The sequence below is a fragment of the Haliotis rubra genome, unplaced genomic scaffold (assembly GCF_003918875.1).
Source record: "Haliotis rubra isolate DU_JTF1 unplaced genomic scaffold, ASM391887v1 Scf10, whole genome shotgun sequence".
NCBI classification, from domain to species: domain Eukaryota; kingdom Metazoa; phylum Mollusca; class Gastropoda; order Lepetellida; family Haliotidae; genus Haliotis; species Haliotis rubra.
This window is the reverse complement of record NW_025764892.1, coordinates 1,987,908-2,003,069: the sequence shown is the minus strand read 5'-3', so window position 1 is coordinate 2,003,069 and position 15,162 is coordinate 1,987,908. Positions and strand designations below refer to the sequence as shown.

At 40.4% G+C, this 15,162-nt stretch overlaps 1 protein-coding gene across 2 annotated transcripts; it reads left to right on the top strand.

Annotated features, from left to right (window-relative positions):
* Nucleotides 1-3,742: 3,742 nt before the first annotated feature.
* On the top strand, nucleotides 3,743-14,036 carry LOC124256693 (neurocalcin homolog). 2 transcript variants are annotated; one of them, XM_046690689.1, is made up of 3 exons: nucleotides 3,743-4,015; nucleotides 6,103-6,504; nucleotides 13,164-14,036. In XM_046690689.1, exons 2-3 carry the CDS (start codon nucleotides 6,112-6,114, stop codon nucleotides 13,509-13,511), a joined length of 741 nt encoding a protein of 246 aa, XP_046546645.1. In that variant the 5' UTR covers nucleotides 3,743-4,015; nucleotides 6,103-6,111; the 3' UTR covers nucleotides 13,512-14,036. The 2 variants fall into 2 exon arrangements, with proteins under 2 accessions (XP_046546645.1, XP_046546704.1); XM_046690748.1 differs by lacking the exon at nucleotides 3,743-4,015 and adding an exon at nucleotides 4,253-4,276.
* Nucleotides 14,037-15,162: the final 1,126 nt, after the last annotated feature.

Genomic DNA, 15,162 nt, shown 5'->3' with positions numbered 1-15,162 from the left:
CCCAATTTGAAATTTGAATTTGTTAATATTATTTTCAAAGTTATATTTTTTGTATTTTTGGGTTGGATGCGTTGTTTTGGAATTGTTAAGTCAACATACCCGAGGACAAATTGCGTTAAGTAACCGTATGAATGCAGGTGGACTATTTGACCTGTGACACTCTGCGTACATAACTACGTATCGTATGACTGTCTTGTTTGGTTTTCTCAAGGTAGGGCTTTAACAAAGCAGTTATTAAACTCCGGTGACCGTAAACCACCTGTACAGCGATGTGTTTGGTTGGGCAACATACATCTATATGTCACTGTGACAGGTATACTGGCCTTGACCTCAGTAATGGCGTTGTTCAAGTAACAACCTGTCCTCACCTATCATGTTTTGGTTTTTTTAACGCCGCACTGGGTAATATTCCAATTGTATGGCGGCAGTCTGTAAACAATCGCGTCTGGACCAGACGATCCAGTAGCTGGAATCGTGAGCATCGAACTACGCAGTTTTGATGCCAGATGTCAAAGCGACAGAGAGGCTTGTAAAGAAAACGCAATGTTTCTTCAGCAACCCATGCTTGTCGTAAGAGTGGTCGGCGTCTGACGTCAACGGTGCGCAGTCTCGCTGACCACAGAGGCTTGTAACGCTTGAAAGTGACTTCTAAGTATATATTGTCACTGACGGGGCCACAATGAAAGTTCTTCGTATATATAATGCTAAAATCCCGTCAGTGTAAATATGTACCTGGATGTCACTTTCAAGCGTTACAAGCCGCTGTAGTCAGCGAGACTGCGCACCGATGACGTCAGACGCCGACCACTCTTACGACAAGCATGGGTTGCTGAAGAAACATTGCGTTTACGTGTGCGTGCGTGTATGCATGTGTTTATATATTAAACTGTAAAACGCATGTGCTGAACACAGATGGCGTTGCATGTTGTCTGTCTGTTGTCGAAGCCGCTGCAGTTCGCTATGCAGGGTTGCGCCCCTTACCCGTTCCCGATGAGTGAGTGAGTGAGTGAGTTTAGTTTTACCCCGCACTCAGCAATATTCCAGCTTTATGGCGGCGGTCTGTAAATAATCGAGTTTGGACCAGACAATCCATTTGTCAACAGCATGAGCATCAATCTACGCAATTGGAAACCGTTGACATGTGTCAACCAAGTCAGCGAGCCTGACTACCCGATCCCGTTATTCGCCTCTTACGACAAGCATGGGTTACAGAAGATCAATTCTCACCCGGATCTTCACGGGTACGTTCCCGATGAGCTGATCGTGGTGTGACTTCTAGATTCTTCGTGACGGTTACCCTTGGGACGTAAAAACAGCTCACACAGTAATTCCATTGAAGTGAATATTTAAAGAGAGTTTTATTTTGTTGTACAATAGTTAAGTTTATCCTTTCTAAAGGGTAATATTTATTTTAAGAAATGACATGTTAAATCAAGGACCATGTAATTGTTTGTTTGTTGTTTAACGCCGCACTCAGCAATATTCCACGGTGGGGTCTGTAAATAACTGAGTCTGGACAAAACAATCCAGTGATCAACAGCATGAGCATCTATCTACGCAGTTGGGATGCGATGACATGTGTCATCCAAGTCAGCAAGCTTGACCACCCGACCCCGTTAGTCGGGATCTCTTACGACAAGCATGGGTTATTGATTGCCGACCGCTAACCCACCTGGAATTCCTGATACAATGGAAGTATTCGGAGACACTACGTCAGATGACATGATAAAATCAACAGTTAACGTGACTTTAGTTATCATAATTGTGTATGTCTATCTTGAGTATAATCGGATCGGATACGTGAACCCACGACAATAGTTTTCTGAGTGTGTTTTTGGCTAATGTTGCTATCCGAAGTTTAAAAAAAACCTCACTTATTCAAAGGCATGCTCGTGAAGTTCAGCGCGGTCACACTAGATCCTTTTGTCAGGAGTAGATATGGAGATGGCATACAGACATGCAATAGGTATGTATCGGGTGTTTGCTGTCGACGACAGCGTGATCAGAACAATTGTTATTAGTGTCACCGTGGCTGACTTCAATGGTTTATGAGCCTATCCTGTTGTAGAAAACTTTTCAGGAAAGGACAGAACATCCACCGCCTTTCAAAATGGATGATTTCTTTAGGATTATTATTATTTAAAAACTCTCACAGCTCGCCCATACTAAATCAGAAACAGTTTACATGTATAGGTGAACAATTGGAAGATAGTAAGGGTATCAACCATGTTTTGCGACGGATCAGCGTGCACGTTGAATTTCTATTAGATCCAGATATAACTTCCTTGTAAGGACAACATTGTTGTAGGGCTTACATTAATTGAAACACGCCACACAATCTTTACAATGACGCCTTTCACCTGATTGTACAAATATTTACAACCAATCCCTGGTTCAAGCCATCAACACCTTTTTTTCGTACTCATGGATCACAGCAGCTTGTAACTTGTAACAAACTAGCGCTGAAGATATACGATAAATCAGCGTCAGTACTGCATAGAAAATGACCAGGGCCTAGATTGTCGAAGCTCTCTTAGCGCTAAGATAGTCGTAAGTGCCATACATTAACATAGACTTACGACTATCTTAGCGCTAAGGGAGCTTCGAAAATCTAGGCCCTGGTGTATTTGGTTGGTTGGTTTGTTGTTTAACGTCGCACCCAGCAATATGCAAGATGTATGGCGGCGGTCTGGAAATAATCGAGTCTGGATCAGAAAATCCAGTGATCAACATCACGAGCATCGATTTACACAACTTGTATGCAAAGACATGTGTCAACCAAATCAGCCAACCTGACCACCCTATCCAGTTAGTTACGACAAGCATGGGTTACTGAAGATCAGTTCTAACCCGGGAACCTCACGGGTCTAACCTGGGGTGTTGACACTGGTTGTGGGACGTACTTTAGTTGCTAATGTATGCTCTATATCACCCCCTCTTAAGATGGAACAGGCTCGGTCACTTTCTTTGTTTATTTGGTGTCATGATATTGCTATATGATATTCCGTGATATTGCTGGAATATTGCTAAATTAGGCGTAAAACCACAATCATGACGTCAATCACTCGATTGTCTAGTCCAGAGTTGTTTATTACAGATCACCGTCATATATTCGGAATAATGTTGAAAGACAAAGAAACGTATTCTACAAATATTTAACCGAGATGTTCATCACAGTTGATGACAAATACTAGACTAACATCTAGTCTCTGAAATGAACAAATGTTACAGAAAAAACGCCGGTTAAATCATAAATTATAATAATAGAATATAATGAAAAGGACCCCACAGACTTCCCTCTTTCTGAAAGTGTGGTAGTTTAGGTTTGCATTGGCTTAGATATTGGCCGCAGACCCGAGTTCGATTCCCCACATGGGTACAATGTGTGAAGCCCATTTCTGGTGCCCCCCGCCGTGATATTGCTTTAATATATTTCTAAAAGTGGCGTACAAACGTACCACGCAATGTATGACAGACCAGACAAATATATGTATATAAAATACGTTTAACTGCCTTTACACAAAATACAGTATGGAACCTAAGTACCCAGAACGAACTCATCATAAATAGGTCATATCTATTCAGTATTAAATGATTGTATATGCTTCAAGGTGAGGTTAGGTAAGAGATTGTTGTTTTCCTGTCGACCTGGCCTATTCGTGCAGCAGGTCGCCATGCAATTGTAGGCGAATCTACAGCACGTTTCTGGGCCTCTTATGTTGGTTACGCATGCCTGCCCGACCCAGTTTGAAACCTGACACTGGCTAGAATATACCTTGTATGGCTACGTTCTCATCAGGGTGGAATGCATTCTCGGAGAACTTGTAAAACGTGTAATCAGTAGCTGTGCATGCAACTTCCTGCTTAGCGGTTTTTGGCATGTATTGAAAGTCTCCTTGAGAAGGAAAGCATAAAACTAGCGTACAGTTGAAAAGATCCTTTGTTGGTTACTAATGATAGTATGTCGCCTTTCGACGTCTAGAACCACACGAGTCGAAAACGGACAGACGAACAGGTAGGACATTAACTGTTAAATCTCTTGTCTATATACTGTCACCGTCTCACTCATGGATATTCTCCAGAGTCTAATGCTGGGTTATTTTATTTAAATGATACATGGGACTTAAGAACAGGAGTAATATCTTTATTATGTAACTTTACACGCCTCAAGTGTTATCACGCAACTGCTCTATGTAGAGATTTATCACGAACCTTTTCGTCCATGTTTGTTGAATGTCCAGGCTAAACGCTTCAGCTACGACAGTTACTGCTACAGGTAGTGGTAGGTCTCGCGATGATTTAAAGTTTAAAGAGATACATTATTGACATAAGTACTGACACTTGTAACATTTCATATTTATTATACATGTAATATTTGTGATTACAGTTTCTCAAGAGAGTACATATTCTAGTACATAGGGGGTTGAGTTCCATCCTGGATTCGAACACACACTCTCAGTGTAAGGCACACAAACTCAGCGATCTAACCCACTCAGCCATCGCCACTTCTACAAGTCTGACAACTGCTAGTTTAGGCCACGTATTTCGTGTACCCCTCTGACAAGTGTAAACTATCACGGATCCCACACAATCTTTTTCAGAAAGTGGTCTAAAGTAGCAGTTGTTATATTTTAGTTTACACTTTCTCAGTAAAATACATATTCAAGTACGTTTTTTCACATTCCGGTGATGTAGGTAGGGGCGAGGGTACGTCCCACCCCACGCCTAATATGTACTTTACTGTCAAAGTGTAATCCCAAATGTAACATGTTACATTTGACCATATTCTGAAAGAGGCATTGTGGATTCACTTTTCCCCTTCGTTTAACGATCATCTCCTGTTCTAGATAGTACAGTACAAATATAGATTTATTGGAACTGGGAACTATTGATATCTCACTGGAAAACTCACTGGAGTGGTGACGTTAGTGAACATAAACAACCGAAGTTTTTGTCTCCAGATAACGGTGCAAGGGTCAGACAGTTGTGTTTTCTCTTTAGAGAAAATAAGAAACATTTTTCAAGCTGCCAGAATGGATAAAAATACCTATAATCACAACACAAGAGTGAAATGTCATCACTGAATAATTATTGTGTGATTTGGTGTTGTTTTACTGTACTGGGAGCTGTGGGGTAGCCTAGTGGTTAAAGCGTTCGCTCGTTACGCCGAAGATTCGAGTTCGATTCCGTACCTGGGTACAATGTGTGAAGCCCATTTCTGGCGTTCCCCGCCGTGATATTGCTTGAATATTGCTAAAAGCGGCGTAAAACCATACTCAGTCAGTCAGTTTACTGTACTGAAGCCACGTGTAGTGAAAATGACAGACCGAAACCCTCTCTCTCGAACTCACTGTAGTTTCCCGTCAGGTTAGGATGGGAACACACACAACAGATGCCCAGGTAGTCATTGGGTGTTTTTCCAATCACTGCATAATTCCAAAATGAGGCTTGAATACTCGCATTACGTTTAACGACACCGGTTGTTTGACGTTATGGTCTAATGCAAGTTGAGTGTCGTGTGCAGAAAGTGAGGGTCTGTGTGGCACATGTCGATGACGTTTTCTCATCATTCAATACTTCAATATACTGTAGGTTGTAGGTATTTTAGCCCGGGTAACTGACAAAACTCAAATACTTGTCAGCATCAATATGTTCAAGAATGCTAACCAGTACTTGATGCCACCCTTGAAGATCCGGGTTAGAATTGGCCTTCAGTAACCCATGCTTGTCGTAAGAGGCGACTAACGGGATCGGGTGGTCAGGCTCGCTGACTTGGTTGACACATGTCATCGTATCCCAACTGCAGGTTGATGCCGTTGCTGTTGATCACCGGATTGTGTGGGCCAGACTCGATTATTGACAGACCGCCACCATATAGCTGGAATATTGCTGAGTGCGGCGTAAACAACAGACAGTACCTGATGTCATCACTGATTTTCAGCCATCCTGTTACCCCCATCGAAATCTGTATCAACAAATTATGGAGAATTGGTTTCACACATCCGTGTCGATAATCGAACCCGGGTCTTCAGGTCAACGAGTGGACACGTAAACCACTAGGCTATCCATACCATTGCTGATTCTAGGTCTGTTCTCTTTCAGTCATTCAATATGGGACAAAAAGTAATGAAAAACAAACTTTTGCCTTCTGACATTGATGACATTAAATCTCGAGTGAGCTTCTCAGACAGCGAAATCCAGGATTGGTATGAAGAATTCAAGAAAAGTGCTCGAGTGGAAAAAGGGGAGGAATATTTAACGGAAAAGGAGTTTATTTCCGTATACAACAAGGTGTTCCCCGGAGACAGCTCGGATTATGTTCGACATATTGTACGGACTTTCGACACTGATGGCAATGGCAAGATTAGTTTCCGGGAGTTCCTGATCGGTCTCAACGCGAGCGGAAGTGACGACTTTCACAAAAGCCTGCGTTGGGCGTTTGAGGTTTACGACATCAGCCAGAACGGGATGATCTCCAGATCGGAAATGGAGGAAATAGTCAAGGTTAGTTCAAGAGGATTTTGAATTCATCCATGTACAGGTTTTTCCCGATGCTTCAACTGGGTTGAATCGCACCAGGACCCAGTTGGGTTCGAATCCTGGATTCGTCCTGCTCTTATCCTAGGTTTGACAACACAATACTCGTTGGTTTCTCAAAACTGGAAAACATCCACCTAATTCGTCTCTCAAAATCTTCCACATACACCTGGCGGGCTGTGATAAAGCTGAAATATTGTTCAAATCGGCTTTAAACTAGACTCTCTCTTTCACCATTTAACTTGCTAAGCGTTAATAAGGAAGAGAAAAAAATATAACACACTTATATTCCCTAGCATATAAGACAGTCATATCCATGGCGCTAATGAGGAAGAGTAAAAGATATAACACATCTATACTCCCTAGCATTGATTATATAACACTGTCATGTCCATGGCGCTAATGAGGAAGAGTAAAAGATATAACACACCTGTATTCCCCATTCTCTTCCCACAGAGGTTACTCCTGTCATATCTTCCTACATAACCTCTGTTTCTAATACGGCCATATTTCCCGGTCCTCGTAAAATCCCTAGCGGCAAAAGATCGCAACACGAATTATCTCCCTTCTTTCTATCCAATCAGAACACGTGTTACATCGACTTAGATTCAATTTGACTAACACAAGCAAATGCGGGGCCACAAATATCCCCATCTGCCGGGGAATTGTGTTGATGTTACACACAAGACGTTTAATGGCTAGCTTGTCCGTTGTCAACGAGGGCGATGGAGACGCCATTGATACGCCATTACATGACTGAGTCTGTCTAGAAGAAACGTTTGCGCATCGCGCTCAGGGAAGAAGGTTCTAGTTTTCCCGAAGCATACGGAAATTACCGACGCCTTGCGAATGATCACTTTTGAAACAACGTCGCTGATTGCACAACTAAATCGGCTTGTCTCCAATCACGAGCCTTGAACGCTGACACCAAGAAGGGTCGTATTAGAACAGAGGTTATGTAGGAAGATATGACAGGAGTAACCTCTGTGGGAAGAATGCTGTATTCCCTAGCATTGATTATATAACACTGTCATGTCCATGGCGCTGATGAGGATGAGTAAAAGATATAACACACCTATATTCCCTAGCATTGATTATATAACACTGTCATGTCCATGGCGCTAATGAGGATGAGTAAAAGATATAACACACCTATATTCCCTAGCATTGATTATATAACACTGTCATCTTCATGGCGCTAATGAGGATGAGTAAAAGATATAACACATCTATATTCCCTAGCATTGATTATATAACACTGTCATGTCCATGGCGCTAATGAGGAAGAGTAAAAGATATAACAAACCTATATTCCCTAGCAATATTATATAACCAGTCATATCCATGGCGCTGATGAGGAAGAGTAAAAGATATAACACACCTATATTCCCTAGCATATAAGACAGTCATATCCATGGCGCTGGTGAGGAAGAGTAAAAGATATAACACACCTATATTCCCTAGCATATAAGACAGTCATATCCATGGCGCTGATGAGGAAGAGTAAAAGATATAACACACCTATATTCCCTAGCATTGATTATATAACACTGTCATGTCCATGGCGCTAATGAGGAAGAGTAAAAGATATAACACACCTATATTCCCTAGCAATGATTATATAACACTGTCATATCCATGGCGCTGATGAGGAAGAGTAAAAGATATAACACACCTATATTCCCTAGCAATGATTATATAAGACAGTCATATCCATGGCGCTAATGAGGAAGAGTAAAAGATATAACACACCTATATTCCCTAGCAATGATTATATAAGACAGTCATATCCATGGCGCTAATGAGGAAGAGTAAAAGATATAACACACATATATTCCCTAGCAATGATTATATAACACTGTCATGTCCATGGCGCTAATGAGGAAGAGTAAAAGATATAACACATCTATATTCCCTAGCATTGATTATATAACACTGTCATGTCCATGGCGCTAATGAGGAAGAGTAAAAGATATAACACATCCATATTCCCTAGCATTGATTATATAACACTGTCATGTCCATGGCGCTGATGAGGAAGAGTAAAAGATATAACACACCTATATTCCCTAGCAATGATTATATAAGACAGTCATATCCATGGCGCTAATGAGGAAGAGTAAAAGATATAACACATCTATATTCCCTAGCATTGATTATATAACACTGTCATGTCCATGGCGCTAATGAGGAAGAGTAAAAGATATAACACACCTATATTACCTAGCAATGATTATATAACACTGTCATATTCATGGCGCTGATGAGAAAGAGTAAAAGATATAACACACCTATATTCCCTAGCAATGATAATATTAGACAGTCATATCCATGGCGCTAATGAGGAAGAGTAAAAGATATAACACACCTATATTCCCTAGCATTGATTATATAAGACAGTCATATCCATGGCGCTAATGAGGAAGAGTAAAAGATATAACACATCTATATTCCCTAGCAATGATTATATAACACTGTCATGTCCATGGCGCTAATGAGGAAGAGTAAAAGATATAACACATCTATATTCCCTAGCATTGATTATATAACACTGTCATGTCCATGGCGCTAATGAGGAAGAGTAAAAGATATAACACACCTATATTCCCTAGCAATGATTATATAAGACAGTCATATCCATGGCGCTGATGAGGAAGAGTAAAAGATATAACACACCTATATTCCCTAGCAATGATTATATAAGACAGTCATATCCATGGCGCTAATGAGGAAGAGTAAAAGATATAACACACCTATATTCCCTAGCAATGATTATATAAGACAGTCATATCCATGGCGCTAATGAGGGAAGAGTAAAAGATATAACACATCTATATTCCCTAGCAATGATTATATAACACTGTCATATCCATGGCGCTAATGAGGAAGAGTAAAAGATATAACACATCTATATTCCCTAGCAATGATTATATAACCTGTCATATCCATGGCGCTGAATGAGGAAGAGTAAAAGATATAACACACCTATATTCCCTAGCAATGATTATATAAGACAGTCATATCCATGGCGCTAATGAGGAAGAGTAAAAGATATAACACATCTATATTCCCTAGCAATGATTATATAACACAGTCATATCCATGGCGCTAATGAGGGAAGAGTAAAAGATATAACACATCTACCTAGCAATGATGGCGCTATTAAAAGATATAACACACCTATATTCCTAGCAATGATTATATAACACTGTCATATCCATGGCGCTGATGAGGAAGAGTAAAAGATATAACACATCTATATTCCCTAGCAATGATTATATAACACTGTCATGTCCATGGCGCTAATGAGGAAGAGTAAACGATATAACACACCTATATTCCCTAGCATATAAGACAGTCATATCCATGGCGCTAATGAGGAAGAGTAAAAGATATAACACATCTATATTCCCTAGCAATGATTATATAACACTGTCATGTCCATGGCGCTAATGAGGAAGAGTAAAAGATATAACACACCTATATTCCCTAGCAATGATTATATAACACTGTCATATCCATGGCGCTGATGAGGAAGAGTAAAAGATATAACACACCTATATTCCCTAGCAATGATTATATAACACTGTCATATCCATGGCGCTAATGAGGAAGAGTAAAAGATATAACACACCTATATTCCCTAGCATTGATTATATAACACTGTCATGTCCATGGCGCTAATGAGGAAGAGTAAACGATATAACACACCTATATTCCCTAGCAATGATTATACAAGACAGTCATATCCATGGCGCTAATGAGGAAGAGTAAAAGATATAACACATCTATATTCCCTAGCAATGATTATATAACACTGTCATGTCCATGGCGCTAATGAGGAAGAGTAAAAGATATAACACACCTATATTCCCTAGCAATGATTATATAACACTGTCATATCCATGGCGCTGATGAGGAAGAGTAAAAGATATAACACACCTATATTCCCTAGCAATGATTATATAACACTGTCATGTCCATGGCGCTAATGAGGAAGAGTAAAAGATATAACAAACCTATATTCCCTAGCAATGATTATATAAGACAGTCATATCCATGGCGCTAATGAGGAAGAGTAAAAGATATAACACACCTATATTCCCTAGCAATGATTATACAAGACAGTCATATCCATGGCGCTAATGAGGAAGAGTAAAAGATATAACACATCTATATTCCCTAGCAGTGATTATATAACAGTGTCATGCCCATGGCGTTCATGAGGAAGAGAAAAAGATATAACACACATCTATATTCCCTAGCAATGATTATATAACACTGTCATGTCCATGGCGCTAATGAGGAAGAGTAAAAAATATAACACATCTATATTCCCTAGCATTGATTATATAACACTGTCATGTCCATGGCGCTGATGAGGAAGAGTAAAAGATATAACACACCTATATTCCCTAGCAATGATTATATAAACACTGTCATATCCATGGCGCTAATGAGGAAGAGTGAAAGATATAACACATCTATATTCCCTAGCAATGATTATATAACACTGTCATGTCCATGGCGCTAATGAGGAAGAGTAAAAGATATAACACACCTATATTCCCTAGCAATGATTATATAAGACAGTCATATCCATGGCGCTAATGAGGAAGAGTAAAAGATATAACACACCTATATTCCCTAGCAATGATTATATAAGACAGTCATATCCATGGCGCTAATGAGGAAGAGTAAAAGATATAACACATCTATATTCCCTAGCAATGATTATATAACACTGTCATGTCCATGGCGCTAATGAGGAAGAGTAAAAGATATAACACATCTATATTCCCTAGCAATGATTATATAACACTGTCATGTCCATGGCGCTAATGAGGAAGAGTAAAAAATATAACACATCTATATTCCCTAGCAATGATTATATAACACTGTCATGTCCATGGCGCTAATGAGGAAGAGTAAAAGATATAACACACCTATATTCCCTAGCAATGATTATATAAGACAGTCATATTCATGGCGCTGATGAGGAAGAGTAAAAGATATAACACACCTATATTCCCTAGCAATGATTATATAAGACAGTCATATCCATGGCGCTAATGAGGAAGAGTAAAAGATATAACACACCTATATTCCCTAGCATTGATTATATAAGACAGTCATATCCATGGCGCTAATGAGGAAGAGTAAAAGATATAACACATCTATATTCCCTAGCAATGATTATATAACACTGTCATGTCCATGGCGCTAATGAGGAAGAGTAAAAGATATAACACATCTATATTCCCTAGCAATGATTATATAACACTGTCATGTCCATGGCGCTAATGAGGAAGAGTAAAAGATATAACACACCTATATTCCCTAGCAATGATTATATAAGACAGTCATATCCATGGCGCTAATGAGGAAGAGTAAAAGATATAACACATCTATATTCCCTAGCATTGATTATATAACACTGTCATGTCCATGGCGCTGATGAGGAAGAGTAAAAGATATAACACACCTATATTCCCTAGCAATGATTATATAAGACAGTCATATCCATGGCGCTAATGAGGAAGAGTAAAAGATATAACACACCTATATTCCCTAGCAATGATTATATAACACTGTCATATTCATGGCGCTGATGAGGAAGAGTAAAAGATATAACACACCTATATTCCCTAGCAATGAGTATATAAGAGGCAGGTACAATAAACGACGTTTATAACGAACTGACTGATATAACGAACCTTTGGGGGTGTCCTTGCCTATTGTATATTTTAGTCGAAATGTATGTAATGAACTACGGCGATAACGAACTAAAATATGTGATCTCTCTGAGTTCGTCATAACCGTAGTTCACTGTGCTTAAATGTGAGAGGTAATAACGCTAACGTAACTGCCCTGCGAAATTCAGTTTAATGCTTGATAAGAGACACGACAGTCCGTTTGAGTCAGAAACGGACCGATGAATTGCAAATTTTATCATTGTACAAAATTGCCACATAAATATAAATAGTACACATGTTTATCATTTACTAATACCCAACAGCTTTCTTATATTTGAAAATTTTCCGGACTCCACCAAAAAGAAACTATCATTAAAATTTTGACACAGTTCACTATTGGTTACGAGGGAGGAGTGCAGAGAAAGGGACAGCCAGGTGTTAGAGAAGCACGTGCACATGTGCCCACCAAGTTATTGATTCATTAGCCTGTGCTGTGCCGTCTCCATCCTTTCTCGCACACCTGGCTGTCCCTTTCTCTGCACTCCTCCCTCGTAACAAATAGTGAACTGTGTCAAAATTTTAATGATAGTTTCTTAAAGAACTTTTTGGTGGTGCGGAAAATTTTCAAATATAACAAAGCTGTTGGGTATTAGTAAATGATAAACATGTGTACTATTTATATTTATGTGGCAATTTTGTACAATGATAAAATTTGCAATTCATCGGTCCGTTTCTGACTCAAACGGACTGTCGTGTAATGTCTGAACAGGCAACTTGCTTTGTGATGGCTTCCATCCTTTTTGTGTTAATGTGTCTACACTGGCATGCGCTCAAGCAAGCTGCTTACGATTGGTCTTCATTTCATTTCAATGGGTTGTGCATTTTTAAGTCTCTTGTCATTTTCTATTAAAGCTGTTTTTACCATTTCAGTCAGTGTACAAGATGCTCGACTTCAGCCGTATTCTTCTACCACCTGAGTACGCCACGCCTCTTAGCGTCGTGGAGACGATGTTCAAGGTCATGGACAAGGACGGTGACGACAATATCACGTGGGAAGAGTTCCGCGAAGGTGTAATGGCGGACTCGTTCCTCCTCAACCTTGTGCAGTGTAACCCTCCCCATGACCCCGGGGCCCCCAGGGGGACCACCATGGGGACCAGGCAGTGTTCGACTAGTTACGGCCACCAGCCCGACGTCTACACCGACAGTGTACCTTTGTCATGCATCTGTTATCTACGATCATGTGTTCCTTGCATTCGCCAACATATGCTCAGCTAGCGTTAATATTGTTTTAACTTCATTTTTATTTTTTGTTATTAACATCCAAACGCTTTTAGTGCACTTCCCAGTGTATTAAACGTAATGCGCTAATGTGTATATATATTTGCAATTTTCGCATCCTTGCTTATTAAAAACAGGCCAACTGTCTCGTATATACCCAGAAACAATCATTCTCAGATTCATTTACTCTCAGCTGACTTTATGAACGTAATGTACATGTACTGTATGAATGTATAGCATTGATACAGTCCAGGATGTGTTTGATTTTTGTTGTGTGTGTGATTCACCTCAGAAACTGGCAGTCCTGGTAGAACTACCAAACAGACAATAAACAGTATAATACACTCCCGGATATGTGTGTGTGACTCATCTCAGATACTGGCAGTCCTGGTAGAACTACCAAACAGACAATAAACAGTATAATACACTCCCGGATATGTGTGTGTGACTCATCTCAGATACTGGCAGTCCTCAAGCATTCATACCTCCTATGTTACGATATAGGAGGTACGAATGCTACGATACTACGAGGAAAATTACGAGATCTTAGGCTTACGAGAGCTTTGTGAAACTTTGTGGGGCCCAGGACAATAAATTTGCTTGAGGTTGACAGACAATATGTAGAAAAATAAAACATAAAAACAGTTGCATTTGTATTATTTTCCAGGTGAGGCCGACTACTTTTTGACCGACCCTCGTATAAGTACCAAATGCGAAATAGGGAATTAAACATCGGGTCATTAGATCATTATGAAGTATGAAATATAAAGTAAAAATACACCATAGAAATAAAAAAAGGACCAATGGTAAAGCAATTAATTAAACACGGGAATACACATCTGCCAATAGCGATGCAGGTGATTGGATATAGGAATACCCACGGATCAACAGTAATGCTAGGGTTACACCATGCTCCCGGTGGCCACGGCAGCCTCGTTTCTCCGAAACGTAGTGCGCCGTGGGATTTTGGCCATTTTTTCCCTCCAAAGTCAAGTTTTTTAGGTCCTGCTAAGGTCATTCACGGGCTATCCGTGATGGGCCGTTGGGTAAACGGGTTGCTGAATCCCGGAAGCTCAAAGGCGCGCTACGGTTCGGCCCGCAGTGTACTGCGGATGCCATTACGTTTCATCCCGGCCTGTCGCGTTCTGATGGGTTTCCCTCACGTTTCTCACGTTTTGATCAAGGTTTTGATACGTTTTGCGCGTTCTGTCAAGACTTTCTACCGATGAAGCGGGGACGTCGGCCAGCTTTGGACCAGGTTTGTGCCTACGGTATAAAACTAAGGCCTCCCAAGCAATAGCAGCCATTGTATCCTGAGCAGCATGAAGAAGATGAAGAAGATTTTGTGTTTGTATGTTTGCTGGGGGCATACATCGAGGCCTTGCGTCAGCAAGAAGGCCAGCATCAACTGCAGAGAGGGAATGCCAGAGAACGCAACGTGCCGTATCTCGCCAGCCCTGTAAACCATCACACGCCTGGATGCGCCGTGATCAAACGGGAAGAATAGGCTACCATACAACCTAGCTTGCCATGAGAACCGGAACAAAACGTGACAAAACGCCAAACAAACGTGGCCGGACGTGACAAAACTGGACCGTGAGATGCCGGGGAATACACATTCCCGTCCCACTACGGACCGTCTACAAGT

Bases quoted from the DNA above. Each gene is read 5' to 3' on its own strand.
- LOC124256693 (XM_046690689.1), top strand. From the start codon at position 6,112: ATGGGACAAAAAGTAATGAAAAACAAACTTTTGCCTTCTGACATTGAT. The intron at 6,505-13,163 runs GTTAGTTCAAGA...TTACCATTTCAG, and splicing joins AAATGGAGGAAATAGTCAAG to TCAGTGTACAAGATGCTCGA.